The following is a 15,278-nucleotide window of genomic DNA, read 5'->3' as shown; positions in this document are numbered from 1 at the left end:
GCAGTCTCGCTCTGAGCCTGTTCTGCCTTGAAGCCAAGGCAGGCTGGTTCTGGGGTAGAATGGCTCGGCACAGCCAACTGTCTTAGAAGGGTGCTCGTGGTGTCTTTCTTTCTTTTGCATTTTATTTCCTTTTTATTACTGTGTATGCATGTGTGAACACGGATCTGGAAGCTCTCACTATTTAGCTCGGGCTGGCCTCTCCTTCCCGAGTGCTGAGACTAAAGGTGTGACTAGCTGACTGGGCCACCCTTTTTTATAAGAGCTTTTGTGTAGGAGAGATTTATCTGCATGTATGTATGTGTGTGCAGCACATGCGTGTCTGGTGTCTACAGGGCCCAAAGAGGACTTCAGACCCTCTGGAGCTGGAGTTACAGACCGGGCTTCATTATGAAGGGATTTTGAGGGTCTGGTTTGTGATGGTACTTTTCATCTCAGCACTTGGAAGGTAAAGGCGGATGATCCCTGAAAGTTCCAGGTCAGCTGGGGATACACAGAGATGGCCAGTCCAGTCTGTAATGCCAGCACTGGGGGCAGAGACAAGCCTGGATACACAGAGATGGCCGCTGTCGTGTCTGTAATGCCAGCACTGGGGGCAGAGACAAGCTGGTCCTTGGAGCTCAAACAATAGGGCAGGCAGCAACAATGGAAGACACCAGACTCCTCCTCTGAGCTCCACAGGAGGGTGTGTGGGTGGACCAAACACCTCAAAAAAGTGAGGGATTAAAAACAGAAAAGTTGGGCCGGGCGGTGGTGGCGCACGCCTTTAATCCCAGCACTCGGGAGGCAGAGGCAGGCAGATCTCTGAGTTCGAGGCCAGCCTGGTCTACAAGAGCTAGATCCAGGACAGGCTCTAGAAACTACAGGGAAACCCTGTCTCGAAAAACCAAAAAAAAAAAAAAAAAAAAAAAAAAACAAAAAAAAAACAGAAAAGTTGCCAAATGGTGGTGGCACACACCTTTAATCCCAGCACTCGGAGGCAGAGGCAGGTGGATCCTTGTTTGTTTGAAGTCAACTTGGTCCACAGATGGAGTTCCAGGACAGTCAGGCCTACACAGAGAAACCCTGTCACAAAAACCAAACAAATAAAACGTTCTTTTTTGTTTGCTTGTTTGTTTGTTTGTTTTGAGGGAGGTGTGGTTTCAAGACAGTATGTAGCCCTAGCTATCCTGGGCTAGACTGTAGACCAGGCTGGCTCAGAGATCCGCCTGCCTCTGCACCCCAGTGCTGGAATTAAAGGTGTGCACCACCACCACCCGGCTGGCTACACTTAGTGTTTTAACACACATATGGTTTTGGAGGCTTCTGAAAGTAAGTTTTGATGTATTTGAAAAGGCATTCCTTTCCCCTCTCTTTTTTAGTGAGTGAAATTACAGAGTGTTTCCTGGAGGGCTCTGGGCAGGATTGCAGCTGATGAGGTAAAAGTCATGACTGTAAGATTGCACAAGGGCGCAAAGACAGCTTTTCACAGTGAACAAAGGTTCTGGGCTTATTTGCAAGGTTTTCTGGAAGTTTTGAGTTTCCATATGGGGAAACAGAAAGGGCAGGACTTGACGGTGGTCGTTAGCATAGCTGATTGCTGTGTTCGTGTTCTCTCTACAGAGGGGCATTGTCTCCAACACCACAGCAGCACAGCAAATGCTCTTAACTCTGCTGTGACTCTCAGCTGTCTGGACAATGTAGACTCTGGGTGAGAGGCAGCTTTGCCTTCCCATGACCGTTTCCCTGTTAATTTTCTTCCTTCCTTCATTCCTTTCTCCCTCTCTCCCTCCTTCTTTCCCTTCCTCTCTCCCTCCCTTTCTTCTACAGGGTCCTTTGTAGCCAGCCTGGTTTCACATTCACTATGTAGCTGAAGATGACTTTGAACTCCTGATCCTTTTGCCTCTGCTTTCAGAGGACTCAGATTACAAGCACGCTTCACCAGGCCTGGTTTATACCAATGCGGGACATGGGCTTCACTAGGCCTGGTTTATACCGTGCTGGACATAGGCTTCACCAGGCCTGTTTTATTTTATAGCAGCTTTCTTTCTTTCTTTCTTTCTTTCTTTCTTTCTTTCTTTCTTTCTTTCTTTCTTTCTTTCTTTTAATTTTATTGATATTTATTGAGCTCTACATTTTTCTCTGCTCCCCTCCTTGCCTGTCCCCTCACCCCTCAATCCTCCCCCAAGGTCCCCATGCTCCCAATTTACTCAGGAGATCTTGTCTTTTTCTACTTTCTACTTCCCATGTAGATTAGATCTATGTAAGTCTCTCTTCGTGTCCTTGTTGTTGCCTAAGTTCTCTGGGATTGTGGTCTGTAGGCTGGCTTTCTTTGCTTTATGTTTAAAAACCACCTATGAGTGAGTACATGTGATAATTGTCTTTCTGGGTCTGGGTTACCTCACTCAAAATAATGTTTTCTAGCTCCATCCATTTTCCTGCAAAATTCAAGCTGTCGTTATTTTTTTCTGCTGTGTAGTACTCCATTGTGTAAATGTACCATATTTTTCTTACCCATTCTTCAAACGAGGGCCATTTATGTTGTTTCCAGGTTCTGGCTATGACAAACAAAGCTGCTATGAACATAGTTGAGCACATGTCCTTGTGGCATGATTGAGCATCCTTTGGATATATATCCAAAAGTGGTATTACTGGGTCTTGAGGAAGGTTGTTTCCTAATTTTCAAAAGTGGTATTACTGGGTCTTGAGGAAGGTTGTTTCCTAATTTTTTGAGAAATCGCCACACTGACATCCAAAGGGGTTGTACCAGCTTGCATTCCCACCAGCAATGCAGGAGTGTTCCATTTTCCCCACAACCTCTCCAGCATAAGTTGTCATCAGTGTTTTGATCTTGGCCTTTCTTAGAGGTGTAAGATGGAATCTCAGAGTTGTTTTGATTTGCACTTCTCTGATGACTAAGAATGTTGAACATTTCCTTAAGTGTCTTTCAGCCATTTTAGATTCCTCTGTTAAGAGTTCTCTGTTTAGGTCTGTACTCAAGTTTTTAATTGGATTATGTGATCTTTTGGTGTCCAATTTCTTGAGTTCTTTGTATATTTTGGAGATCAGACTTCTGTCTGATGTGGGGTTAGTGAAGATCTTTTCCCATTCTGTAGGCTGTCATTTTATCTTGTTGACTGTGTCCTTTGCTTTACAGAAGCTTTTCAGTTTTAGGAGGTCCCATTTATTAATTGTTTCTCTCAGTGTCTGTACTTCCCACTTTCTCTTCTATAAGGTTCAGTGTGGCTGGCTTTATGTTGAGGTCTTTGGTCCATTTGGACTTGAGTTTTGTGCATGGTGATATAGATGGATCTATTTTCATTTTTCCACATGTTGATATCCAGTTATGCCAGCAACACTTGTTAAATATGCTTTCTTTTTTCCATTTGGTATTTTTTAAAATATTTATTTATTTATTTATTTATTATGTATACAATATTCTGTCTGCGTGTATGCCTGAAGTCCAGAAGAGGGCACCAGACCTCATTACAGATGGTTGTGAGCCACCATGTGGTTGCTGGGAATTGAATTCAGGACCTTTGGAAGAGCAGGCAATGCTCTTAACCACTGAGCTATCTCTCCAGCCCCCACATTTGGGATTTTTTCTTCTTTATAAAAGATCAGGTGTTCGAAGATGTGTGGATTGATACCTGGGTCTTCCATTCAGTCCCATTGGTCCTCCTGTCTGTTCTTATGCCAATACCAGGCTGTTTTCAGTGCTGTAGCTCTGTAGTAGACTTTAAGTCAGGGATTGTGATGCCTCCAGAAGTTCTTTTATTGCACAGGATTGTTTTGGCTATCCTGGGTTTTTTGCTTTTCCAAGTGAAGTTGAGTACCGTTCTTTCGAGGAGGCCTGATTTATACCAATGCTGGACACCAGACCCCCACCACCACCTTTTTCTTTTTCTTTTCTTTTTCTTCTTCTTCTTTTTTTTTTTTTTTTTTTTTTTTTTTTGTCTTTTTGAGACAGGGTTTCTCTGTGCAACAGCCATAGCCATCCTGGAACTTGCTCTGTAGACCAGGCTGGCCTCGAACTCACAGAGATTCCCAGTCTCTACCTCCCATGCGCTGGAATTAAAGGCATGTACCACCATCACCCAGCTGCCCAGGGCCCTTTACATGCTAGGCAAGAACTCTATTAAGTGAACCAAAGCCCCAATCCTTATGTGGTTTTTTGTTGTTGCTGTTGACTTTTTTTTAACTAAAAAAAAAAAATTGACACAAGGTCTCAGCACCTAAGTTTGGATGGCCTAGAACCCCCTGTGTAGGCCAGGTTGGCCTGGAACTCACAGAGATCTGCCTACCTCTGTCTCCTGCATACTAGGATTAAAGGCATGAGCCGCTATGCCTGGTTTTGTTTGTTTGTTTTTTAGTTACATGTATTCTAATGACTCTTTGTGTGTCTGTGCACGTGAGTACAGTGCCCTCAGAGGCCAGAGAGGGCGTCAGCTCTCCTGGAGCTGTCATACAGGTGGTTGTGAGCATCCATGTGGATGCTGGGAACTCTTTTGGAGGGAGGGGTTGAGACAGGGCTGCTATGTGTAGTCTTGGCTGTCCTGGAACTCACTCTGTAAACCAGGCTGGCCTTGAACTAACAGAGATCCTCCTGCCTCTGCCTCCCAAGTCCTGGGGTTAAAAGTGTGTGTGTGTGTGCTGCCACCGCCCTCAGAAGCTGGTGCTCTTCATCGCCAAGCTGTCTCTCTAGTCACAGAGCCAGCTTTTTACATGGCCACTCAGGATCAGGAAAAGACCGCAACTGCAGTCCCCACACTTGCAAGGCAAACACTTCTTAGTCATCCTCCTAGCCCATGGGAGGCCTGTAATCCCAGCATTTAAGAGCTGGAGGCAGGAGGATCAGGAGTTATGGTCAGCCTGGGCTATGTGAGTCCCTGTCTTGTGCCCCCCACCAAACACACAGAATACAAACCGTTTGGAGAGGAGGTCGAGACAGCAGCATGGTTGACTTTCTACTCTCCCTTAACACAACTTTCTTAGATCTATTTATTTTATTTCTGCCTGCACATATGCATGTGCCCCACATTCCTGCCTGGTGTTCCGGGAGATAAGAAGTTGACTCACCAGCCAACCACTCACGGCTCGCTCAGCCTCCCTCTGCACCTGTCTGTGGGCTTGGTTAGTCCAGGTTGACCATGAACTCCTGGCCTCCCTGCCTTCGCCTCCTGAGTGCTGGGATTACAAGCACTGGCTACCGCCAATCCCCCTTCTACTTAACTGTCTGTCTGCCTGTCAGCCTGCCGTCTAGTGTCCATATTTCTGTGTGTCTGTGTCTGTGTCCTGGCAAGATCTTGGATGGGCAGCAGGGTGGGACAGGGCCTGATAGAAGGTTCTGTGCACAGAGAGAGTCTGCAAGCGGGCCTGGGCTGCCTCAGGGGTTCACACAAAAGTAATCCGAGCAGACTACAGCTGGAAGAGAGCTGTAGCCAAGCCTGGTACATTAGGCAACCACTCCATGACTGAGCCACACCCCCAGCCTACAAATCCTGGGGAGTCTTAAAGCAACAGGCTGCGTACAGGCCTTTCCAAGCCTGTGAGTCCACGAGGAAAACCCTAAACATGGAAGCTGCTCAGGGAGGCAGGCTGAACTGGCTATTGCCCCAGAAGGCTTCCAACCAAAATACCAGTAAAGTAGGAGGTTCTAGAGAGGCTGGGCAGAGGCCCAGGGGCGTGCCTAGCAGCTAGAGGGTGGAGCTGGATGCCCTCAGAGTTCCACAGTTCTGTGTACTGACAGGATGTAAGAAAACTAGGGGCTCCAGGCAGAGGATCCGCAAGCTGCAGGCAAAGAGGGAAGCAGGCTTCTGCGAGCCATACAGGCCCAGGCTGAGGGTCGGAGGAGGAGGCCGAGGCCTGGGTTCCTAGGTTTGAGGGGCCAGCACTCCAGGGTCTGAGGGAGGAGGCTGGGGCCTGGACCTCTGGGTCTAAGAGAGGAGAGCTTGTGCCTGTACTCCTGGGTTGAGGGAGGAGGCTGGGGCCTGGACCCTGGGTCTAAGGGAGGAGGCTAGGGCCTGGACCCTGGGTCTGAGGGAGGAGGCTGGGGCCTGGACCCTGGGTCTGAGGGAGGAGGCTGGGGCCTGGACCCTGGGTCTGAGGGAGGAGGCTGGGGCCTGGACCCTGGGTCTGAGGGAGGAGGCTGGGGCCTGGACCCTGGGTCTGAGGGAGGAGGCTGGGCCTGGACCCTGGGTCTGAGGGAGGAGGCTGGGGCCTGGACCCTGGGTCTGAGGGAGGAGGCTGGGGCCTGGACCCTGGGTCTGAGGGAGGAGGCTGGGGCCTGGACCCTGGGTCTGAGGGAGGAGGCGGGGGGCCTGGACCCTGGGTCTGAGGGAGGAGGCTGGGCCTGGACCCTGGGTCTGAGGGAGGAGGCTGGGGCCTGGACCCTGGGTCTGAGGGAGGAGGCTGGGGCCTGGACCTTGGGTCTGAGGGAGGAGGCTGGGGCCTGGACCCTGGGTCTGAGGGAGGAGGCTGGGGCCTGGACCCTGGGTCTGAGGGAGAAGGCTGGGCCTGGACTCCTGAGAGAGAGAGAAGGGGCTAGGCTCTGAGGGAGGAGAGCAGGAACTTGGGCACTTGAGTCTGAGGGAGGAAGGCTGGGCATAGATTTTTGGGTCTGAGGGAGGAATTCATGCAACTGGACCCCTGGGTCTATGGTATGGGGTGAGGTTTGAACCTCTGGGAATGAGGGAAGAGGATAGGGCCTGGAGCCTTGGATCTGAGGGCAGAGAAAAGGAAATAGCAGAAGTCTGAGACAAATTTTGGTCTGTCTAGTTCTGTAATTAATTAACTAAAGTGGATCAAATGAGGAGGTGAAAGTTCACGCAAGAGCGGGCACGCCTGTCATCTTGGACTGGGTCCTCATCCCACCACCCAGCGTCCTGGTCTATGCAGAATCTACGGGGACCTTGTGAAGAATCAGCAAGGCTGGGTCCAGAGGAGTCACGTGTCCCTCCCGCTTCAGGTCGCCCAGTCAGGATGGGGATGCCCCAGCCTTGGGTCCTCAGCCTCTTGTTGGTCCTCCTGCCTCGGACCTGGGGTGCAGGTAAGAGGCCTCCTGGACCTGGAGTAAGCACAGAGGTCAGGAGGAGAGCCAGAGAGTGGAAAAGAGACAACGAGCCGAGCCGGGAGGCAGTGGCACAGGCCTTTAATCCCAGCACTCTGGAGGCAGAGGCAGGTGGATCTCTGTGAGTTTGAGGACAGTCTGGTCTACAGAGTGAGTTCCAGGATAGCCAGGACTACACAGAGAAACCCTTTGTCGATAAACCAAAAAAGAGAGAGACAGAGAATAAAACAGCTTTTCCTGTGGCCTTCCTGGAAATCTCACCGTAGACATCTTTCCTTAGCTTTTGAGTCAAATACACATGACAGTAGTGTTCCTCCTTTTCTGAGTCTCTGTTTCTGTCCATCCGTCTCTCTCCCTGCCGCTCAGACCGAACTGAGTTTTTCACTGTGCATCTCAGTGGGGTGTAACCCATGCCTTACTACCTCCCCCTCTTTCCTCTGCACAGAGACCCGGCCCCCGCTGCTGTACCACCTCACAGCTGTGTCCAACCCATCCAAAGGGGTTCCCTCCTTCTGGGCCACAGGCTGGCTGGGACCTCAGCAGTACCTGAGCTACAACAGCCTGCGGCGGGAGGCTGAAGCCTGCGGTGCCTGGATGTGGGAAAGCCAAATGTCCTGGTATTGGGAGAAGGAGACTGTGGACATGAAGAGCAAAGAACAGCTCTTTCTGGATGCCATCAGAACCCTGGAAACCCATATCGATGTGCCACAAGGTGGGGCGGCCTGGGCCTGAGGAAGGAGAATGGGTTGAGGAAGGAGGCTGGAGCCCTAGCTCTGAAGGAGAGGGTGAGGTCTGAAGCCCTAGGAATAAGTGTGAGCGCTGGGCCTGAGCCTCTAGGTCTGAGGGAGGAGGCTGGGCGTGAGCCCTGAGTCTGAGGGAGGAGGCCACAGGAAGGCTGCCCTTGCCAAAGCCTGCTCACCTGCGTCTTGGCGTCTAGGTAACTTCACACTGCAGGGCCTGCTGGGCTGTGAACTGGCCCCGGACAACTCCTCATTGCCCACGGCTGTGTTTGCCCTCAATGGCGAGGAGTTCATGGCGTTCAACCCAAGCATTGGCAACTGGACTGGGGAGTGGCCTGAGACGGAGCTTATCGGCAATCTGTGGCTGAAGCAGCCTGAGGTGGCCAAGATGGAGAGCGAATTCCTGCTGACTTCCTGTCCTGAGCGGCTGCTAGGCCACATGGAGAGGGGCCTTCAGTACCTGGAGTGGAAGGGTGAGCCATCTCCCGCCCGCGTGCGCTAGGGGTCCTCCTGCTCAGTGCAGGAGCTGTTTAAGACTAGGTCTCATGTAGCTCAGCCTAGCCTCTACTTAGCATGGCATGCGATGATCTTGAATTCCTGACCCTCCTCTTTCTTCCAAGTGCTGGTTGTCAGAAGTGTGTTGCCTCACCCAACTAATTGTAGACCAGGCTGGCCTTGAACTCACAGTGATCTGCCAGCCTCTGTCTCCTGAGTGCTGGGACTGAAGGGGTGTGCCACCGTGCCCGGCTACTTTTCTTATTTATTTTCTTCTTTTCTTTGTTGTTGTTGGTGCTGTGTTTAGATAGAGACCAGGTAACCTCAAACTTATCATCCTTTTGGTCTCAGCCTCCCAAGTGCTAGGATTTTCCATGTCTTTTTCTTCTTGTTAACTTCTGAGAGTTCCTTTATATATTATGGACCCAACCCATCACCAGATAAGTGTTTCAAACACACACCCTCCACCGTTTTTCTTTTGTTCTTTTAAAAATATCTTCAGAAAGCAGAACATTTTCTTGTTTTGAAGGTTTGTTTATGTGTATGAGTGCTGTCTGTGTGTCTGTATGTATGCCTGCAGGCCAGAGGAGGGCATCAGATCCTGTTACAGGTGGTTGTGAGATGCCATGTGGTTGCCGAGACTTGAACTCGGGACCTCTGAAGAGCAGCCGGTGGGACCTTTTCATTCATCTCTTTTCTCTCTGGAGGACTGTGCTTTTGTTAGTGTGTCTGGGAGGTCATTCCCAGCCCAGGGTGATTGGGTCTCTGTGTTTGGAGGGTTTTACAGCTTTAAGTCTATGTACAGGTCGGCTCCCTCTGTGTTTGGAGGGTTTTACAGCTTTAAGTCTATGTACAGGTCGGCTCCCTCTTGCTCTCCTCTCTAACAGACTGAATGTGAAGAAGTTTTGTCATCTTCCACCAAGGTTTCCTCCCATCTGGATTTGGGTGTGTGTGTGTGCGTGGGCGTGGAGCCCAGAGCACAGCCGTGTTGGTCTGAGGACTTTCCACCTTTTCCTTAGGGCTTGGACATGACTCCGTAATTAAGACCACATAGTGATCTTGCGGAGGACCCGAGTTCAGGTCCCAGAACCCACATCAGGCAGCACATAGCCACCTGTAACTCCAGTGCCAAGCATCTCATGTCACTGTCCCGCATGGCCATCTGCCCTCATATGCACACATAGATGTGTACATAATAAAAATAAAGCATATACATTTTATTTTCCATATGTGTACTTGTGCGTCTGTGTGTGCCTGAGTGCAGCCGCTCATCAGGGCCAGAGAAGGTGCTATGTCCACTTAGGCGTGGTTATGACATGCCCAGTTCTGGGAACCGGACTCAGGTCCTCTGGGAGAGCAGCAAGCACTCTGAACCCTGGAGCTACCTCTGCAGCCTCAGCCCCTTTTGGTTTTTATTCTACCTCTCACTTCGTTGACTCTTTGGGGATGAAAATCAGACCCTGTCTCTGTCCGGGCAAGAACTCTGCCACTGAGCCATACCTGTCTTCCATCTTTTAGGGTTTGTTGTTGTATTTTCTTGAGACAGGGTTTCTCTGTGTAGCCCTGGCTGTCTGGAACTCACTCTCTAAACCAGGCTGGTCTTGATCTCACAGAGTTCCACCTGCTTCTGCCTCCCGAGTGCTGGGATCAAAGGCATGCGCCTACACTGCCCAGCCATCTTTTAGGTTTATAAAACATTCTTTGAACTTACATTCATTTATTATTTTGTGTGTGTGTGGTGTGTGCACATGTGTGTGGTGTGTGCACGTGTGTGTGGTGTGTGCACGTGTGTGGGGTGTGCATGTGTGTGTGGGGTGTGCACGTGTGGGGGGTGTGCACATGTGTGTGCACCTGTCCACATGCACAGAGGCCAGAAGGACAGTAGTGTCCTCCTCTATAACGCTCCATCTTGTTTATTTGACATGGATTCTCTCACTGAACCTGGAGCTGCACTGGCAACCAGCCAAGCCACCAGGGGCTCTCTTTTCTCTGCCTCCTCCACCCCCAGTGCCAGGGTTGCAGTTGCAAAGTGCTGAGGATCGGAACTTGGGTCCTCGTGCTTGTGCAGTAAGCGCTCTTACCCGCTGAGCCATCTCCGCAGCTGGAGGAACTGTGGCTAGACCTGCGTCTCCTGTCCTCGTTCATCTGCTGCTGGGTGTTTAGGGTGTCTATGTTCTTTGGCTGTTCTGGTGGGTGCTGCAATGCAGATCGGAGCCAGTATTTCTATGAGACCTAGATTTCAACTTTTGGATAAGTGCCCACAAGAGAGATGGCTGGGTTCATTTTAGAAAAAAGGAATAATTATTTTTTTAATTATTTATTTATTTATTATGTATACAATATTCTGTCTGTGTATATGCCTGCAGGCCAGAAGAGGGCACCAGATCCCATTACAGATAGTTGTGAGCCACCATGTGTTTGCTGGGAATTGAACTCAGGACCTTTGGAAGAACAGGCAATGCTCTTAACCTCTGAGCCATCTCTCTAGCCCAGGAATAATTATTTTTAGTGTGTGTGTGTGTGTGTGTGTGTGTCTGTGTGTGTGTTTTGCCTCTATGCATGTCTGTGCACCACGTGTATGTAGTGCTCACATAGGCAAGAAGAGGGCATCAGATCTCCTGGACTTGGAGTTAGAGATGGCTATGAGTTATCTACCATGAGGTGGTGCTGGGGATTGAACCCACGACCTCTGGATGAGCAGCCACGACTTTTGCCTGCTGAGTCTTCTGTTCAGCCCCTGGGCTCATTTAGCCAGGAAATGCCCTGGTGGCTTAGTGTGGTGGTCCACGGGTTCTAGAGGCAAGGCAGGGGGATCTCTGAGCCAGCCTTGACCAAGAGAACAGGAATACAGTGTAGCACATTGTTCACATGGCCACTACAGTTGATACTTTCTGTCTATATGTGGTTTGGTTTCTCATAATAGCCTGTCAGCAGGTGTAAGGCTGTGTTACTGTTCCCTTCCTTCCATACTTACCAGTCAGCAGCTCCACCACAGATCTAGCTCTGCCACCCAGCACACCTCTGGCCCTAATTACTTAAAAAGATTTTTTTTAAAGACAAGGTTTCTCTGTGTAACCCTAGCTGTCTTTGAATTTGCTCTGTAGACCAGGCTGGCCTGGAATTCACAGAGCTCCCCCTGCCTCTACCTCCTAAATGCTGGGATTAAAGGCATGCACCAACACAGCCCGGCCACCAGGCTAGCTTTGAACTCTTCCTCTGCCTCAGCCACCTGGCCGCCAGGCTCACAGGCCTCCCGGCTCTCTGGTGGTTAAAGGGCTTCCTTTTTCCTGTTAAGCAGAAGCCCAGGCTGGGCTGACTCTCAGTCGACCCTGGAAAACAGGAGGAACATGGGTGTCCCTCAGCACCACCCACAGGAAATCATCTTCCCTAGAAAACAATAGCAGCCCACAGGACACAGAACTGCTGACCTAGGTCCGGTCTTCTGTGGCAGAGCTCATGGTGCCCCAGATCTCACCAGCTGCCAGTGAGGCCCCTCTTTCAGGGAAGCTGCCTGGCTTCCTCTTCCTAAGAAACTGTCAGCTTATTTTCTGCTGAGTACCTGCAGCTGGGGACCCAAACAGACCCACCCCGGATGGAGGGAATGCCTCTGCCCGGCAAGCCCTGCTGGGTTCTCAGATCCCCATGGGCTTTCACTTTGTTTAGGGGGGTTTATTGCTGTTGATTCAGGATCTTGTGTAACCCAGGCTGGCCTCAAACTTTTTTCTTTTAAAGATTTATTTATTCATTCATTCATTTATGTATTTATGTATGTATGCATGTATTTATTTGTTTGTTTGTTTGTTTATTTATTTATTTATTTATTTATGCCTGGATGCCCGCAGAGGGCACCAGATCTCATTTAGATGTCCGTGAGCCACCATGTGGTTGCTGGGAATTGAACTCAGGACCTTTGGAAGAGCAGCCATTGCTCTTAACCTCTGAGCCATCTCTCCATCTCTCCAGCCCAGCCTCAAACTTCTTTGTAACCATAGATAATCTTGAACTCGCCATCCTCTGTCCTCCACCTCTGGAGTGCTGAGATTATGGGTATGCCCCACCACGCACAGTGCCCTGGCAGCTGAACCCAGGATGTCACACAGGGCAGACAAGCACTCTGCAAACTAAGCCACATTTTAGCTGCAATTTATTTATTTATCCTCCCTCCCTCCCTTCCTCCCTCCCTCCCTCCCTCCCTTCCTCCCTCCCTCCCTCCCTCCTTCTGTCCTTCCTTCCTTCCTTTCTCCCCCTCTCTCTTTCTTTTGTTTAGACAGTGTTTCACTTTGTCACTATGTAGCCGTGGCTAGCCTGGTATTTGCTCTGTAGACCAGGCTGGCCTGGTACCCACAGAGTTCCACCTTCCCTGCCACTGAGTGCTGGGATTAAAGGGGTGCCTCACACCCCCAGAACTTCTTGAGTTCTGGTGTTACTGGTGTGGTGTACAGTATCACATCTCTGTGTGACCTGCCGTGTCCATGCGTCGATGTGCTCCCAGGGCCTAGAGCAGTCGTGGGTAGAGAGAACCTACAGCCCGTTTCCACCGGGGAATGTGAGGGGGCGGGGTTCACTTCAGCACTTGCCTCTCAGCGCTAAACTGGGCATGGTGGCAATGCCTACCAGCTCCTAGCACTTAGGAAGTGGAGGAAGATCAGGAATTCAAAGTCATCCTTGTCTACCCAGGGAGTTCTAGCCAGTCTGGGCTAGAGTGAAATTCAGTTTCAAAAGAGACAAACACACGTGCCTGGAGGGATGCTTGGTGAGCAAGAAGACCGGGGTTCTGAGCCCCAGCACGCTTGCTGGGGCCCGGTGTACTGCTGCTACATGTTTGCACCGGCAGAGAGGGCACCAGATCTCACTACAGATGGCTGTGATTCACCGTGTGGTTTTTGGGAATTGAACTCAGGACCTCTGGAAGAGCAGCCAGTGCTCTTAACCTCTGAGCAATCTCTCCAGCACTGCACTGGCTATTCATGAGACGACCTGAATCTGATTCCCAGCACCCACATGGTAGCTCGCAGCAATCTGTAGTAACCAGTTCAAGGGGATCTGATGTCCGTTTCTGGCCTCTGTGGGCACTGTGTGCATGTGGCACACAGACACACATGCCAAAAAACACCCTTCCACAGAGAGTGGAAATAAAGGGGAAAGGCAGGAGCAGAGGAGGAGGACAGCTGCTGTGGAGCTCTGGCTTCCACACCTGCATAGCCACACATACACACCAGAGCAAGGGTGGGAGGGGAAGAAAGGGGGCGTCCTGGTGGGGTCAGAAGTGGGTGTCTGTGCATGACCTTGAGGGGTCACAGCCCAGCTGACTGCTGGCTCATCCTGTGTCCCCACAGAGCCGCCCTCCATGCGCCTGAAGGCCCGTCCTAGCGACTCCAACTCCGGCTCCTCCATACTGACCTGTGCTGCTTTCTCCTTCTACCCACCTGAGCTGAAGCTCCGATTCCTGAGGAGTGGGCTGGCTGCAGGCACGGGGAATAGCAGCATCGGTCCCAATGGTGATGGCTCCTTCCACGCCTGGTCGTTGCTGGAGGTCAAAAGAGGAGATGAACATCATTACCAATGTCAGGTGGAACACGAGGGGCTGCTGAAGCCTCTCACCGTGGACCTAGGTGAGGCTGTCACTCCAGCCTCCGCGTCTAGCTTCTCCTGTCTCCTGACTCTGTATTAACCCCTGTGGCTGGACCTCCTGAGTCTGACCACGTCTTGTCTTGCTGTTGCTGGGCTTTATGGCTTCTGACATCTACTTTTGCTGCTCAGCATTTTGCTGCTCAGCATCTTGCTGCTCTTTTGGTTCTGCTCTTTCCTCAGCTGGGCTCTACCCTAGCCCGCTAGCAGTATGGCTGTGTTCTCTCAGTACAGCTATTTTTCCTGGTTTAAAAAAAGATGTATAGGTGGGTGGCAGCAGTGGTGTACTACTTGGATCCCAGAGTATGTGTGTACATTAATTTCTGTACATTTTATGTGGGAGGGTGCAGTAGAGGAGTTCCTGTGTCGTGGCACACTTGTGAGGTCAGAGGATAGCTTGTGGGAGTCGGTTCTCTCCTTCTGCCACGTCAGCTGCTGGAATCAAACTCAGTTACAGCAAAGGCAAATGTTTCTACTCACTGAGCCATCTTGTCGGCCTGGATTTCCATCAGCTCTCCTGGCATTGGATATGGGTGCTGGGAACTGAACTCGGGTCCTCTGGAAGAGCACCACTGTGGCTGGTTCTTATATCCAGTGTGGGAACATGAGGCTCAGGGACTTCCTCTGCACACCCCCACCCTCAGACATGCTGGCAGGGGGTCTCTGTGGGACCCATCAGCTGCTTCTTTCCCTGTCTTCATAACACTTTCTGGGTGCAGGTTCACCGGTCAGATCTTCTGTGCCTGTGGTTGGAATCATTCTTGGTTTCTTGGTGGTCCTGGTGGCTGCTGCAGGGGGCGTGCTGCTGTGGAACCGGATGCGCAGTGGGCTGCCAGGTGCGCGGGAGGAAGGGGAGGAGGGTGACAAAGAACAGAGACCAGAGAGGGGCCCTCATAGTGTGTGGGGCAGGTGTGACCTTGGTTACAGATTCTGACCTCTGTTCTTCTCTCTTAGCCCCATGGCTGTCCCTCAACGGCGATGACTCAGGTGACCTGCTGCCTGGTGGCAACTTGCCCCCTGAGGCTGACCCTCACAGTGCAAATGTCTTCCCAGTCTCTTCCTGATGCTAGCCCAGGCCGCCAATACCCATTGCAGCATTTGGTGCTGTGTGACCTCCTGAACTCTTGGCATCTCTGAGCCTCCTGAGGGAGCCCTGGGCCAGACATCCTCCCTGTGGACCCGTCCTTTTGTGGCCTGCCTCAGTTTCCCCTCCTAATGTACATGGCTCTTTTCCATTTCCACATAAATTTGAGCCCAAATCTGTGTGTGCACCGTTATTCTCAAGTTTCAGGCAGTGGGGATAACAGAACGAGTTTGGGAAAAATCAGACTCCTCCTGGTTACTGTGATAGAGCCTGTCCATTTTATACA

General features: G+C 50.9%; 1 protein-coding gene across 5 annotated transcripts; it reads left to right on the top strand.

Moving 5' to 3' along the window:
- Positions 1-5,625: 5,625 nt before the first annotated feature.
- On the top strand, positions 5,626-15,167 carry Fcgrt (Fc fragment of IgG receptor and transporter). Of its 5 annotated transcripts, none has more exons than XM_038313568.2 (7): positions 5,626-5,728; positions 6,754-7,024; positions 7,491-7,757; positions 7,983-8,258; positions 13,617-13,892; positions 14,628-14,744; positions 14,863-15,167. In XM_038313568.2, exons 2-7 carry the CDS (start codon positions 6,868-6,870, stop codon positions 14,970-14,972), a joined length of 1,203 nt encoding a protein of 400 aa, XP_038169496.1. In that variant the 5' UTR covers positions 5,626-5,728; positions 6,754-6,867; the 3' UTR covers positions 14,973-15,167. The 5 variants fall into 5 exon arrangements, with proteins under 5 accessions (XP_038169496.1, XP_038169497.1, XP_038169495.1 ...); XM_038313569.2 differs by having other exon boundaries at positions 5,691-5,853; positions 6,944-7,024; XM_038313567.1 differs by having other exon boundaries at positions 5,691-5,853.
- The last annotated feature ends 111 nt before the right edge of the window (positions 15,168-15,278 follow it).

Source organism: Arvicola amphibius, chromosome 12 (assembly GCF_903992535.2).
Source record: "Arvicola amphibius chromosome 12, mArvAmp1.2, whole genome shotgun sequence".
Classification (NCBI taxonomy): domain Eukaryota; kingdom Metazoa; phylum Chordata; class Mammalia; order Rodentia; family Cricetidae; genus Arvicola; species Arvicola amphibius.
Note: the sequence above shows the minus strand (reverse complement) of the source record. Positions and strands in the feature narration are given on the sequence as shown.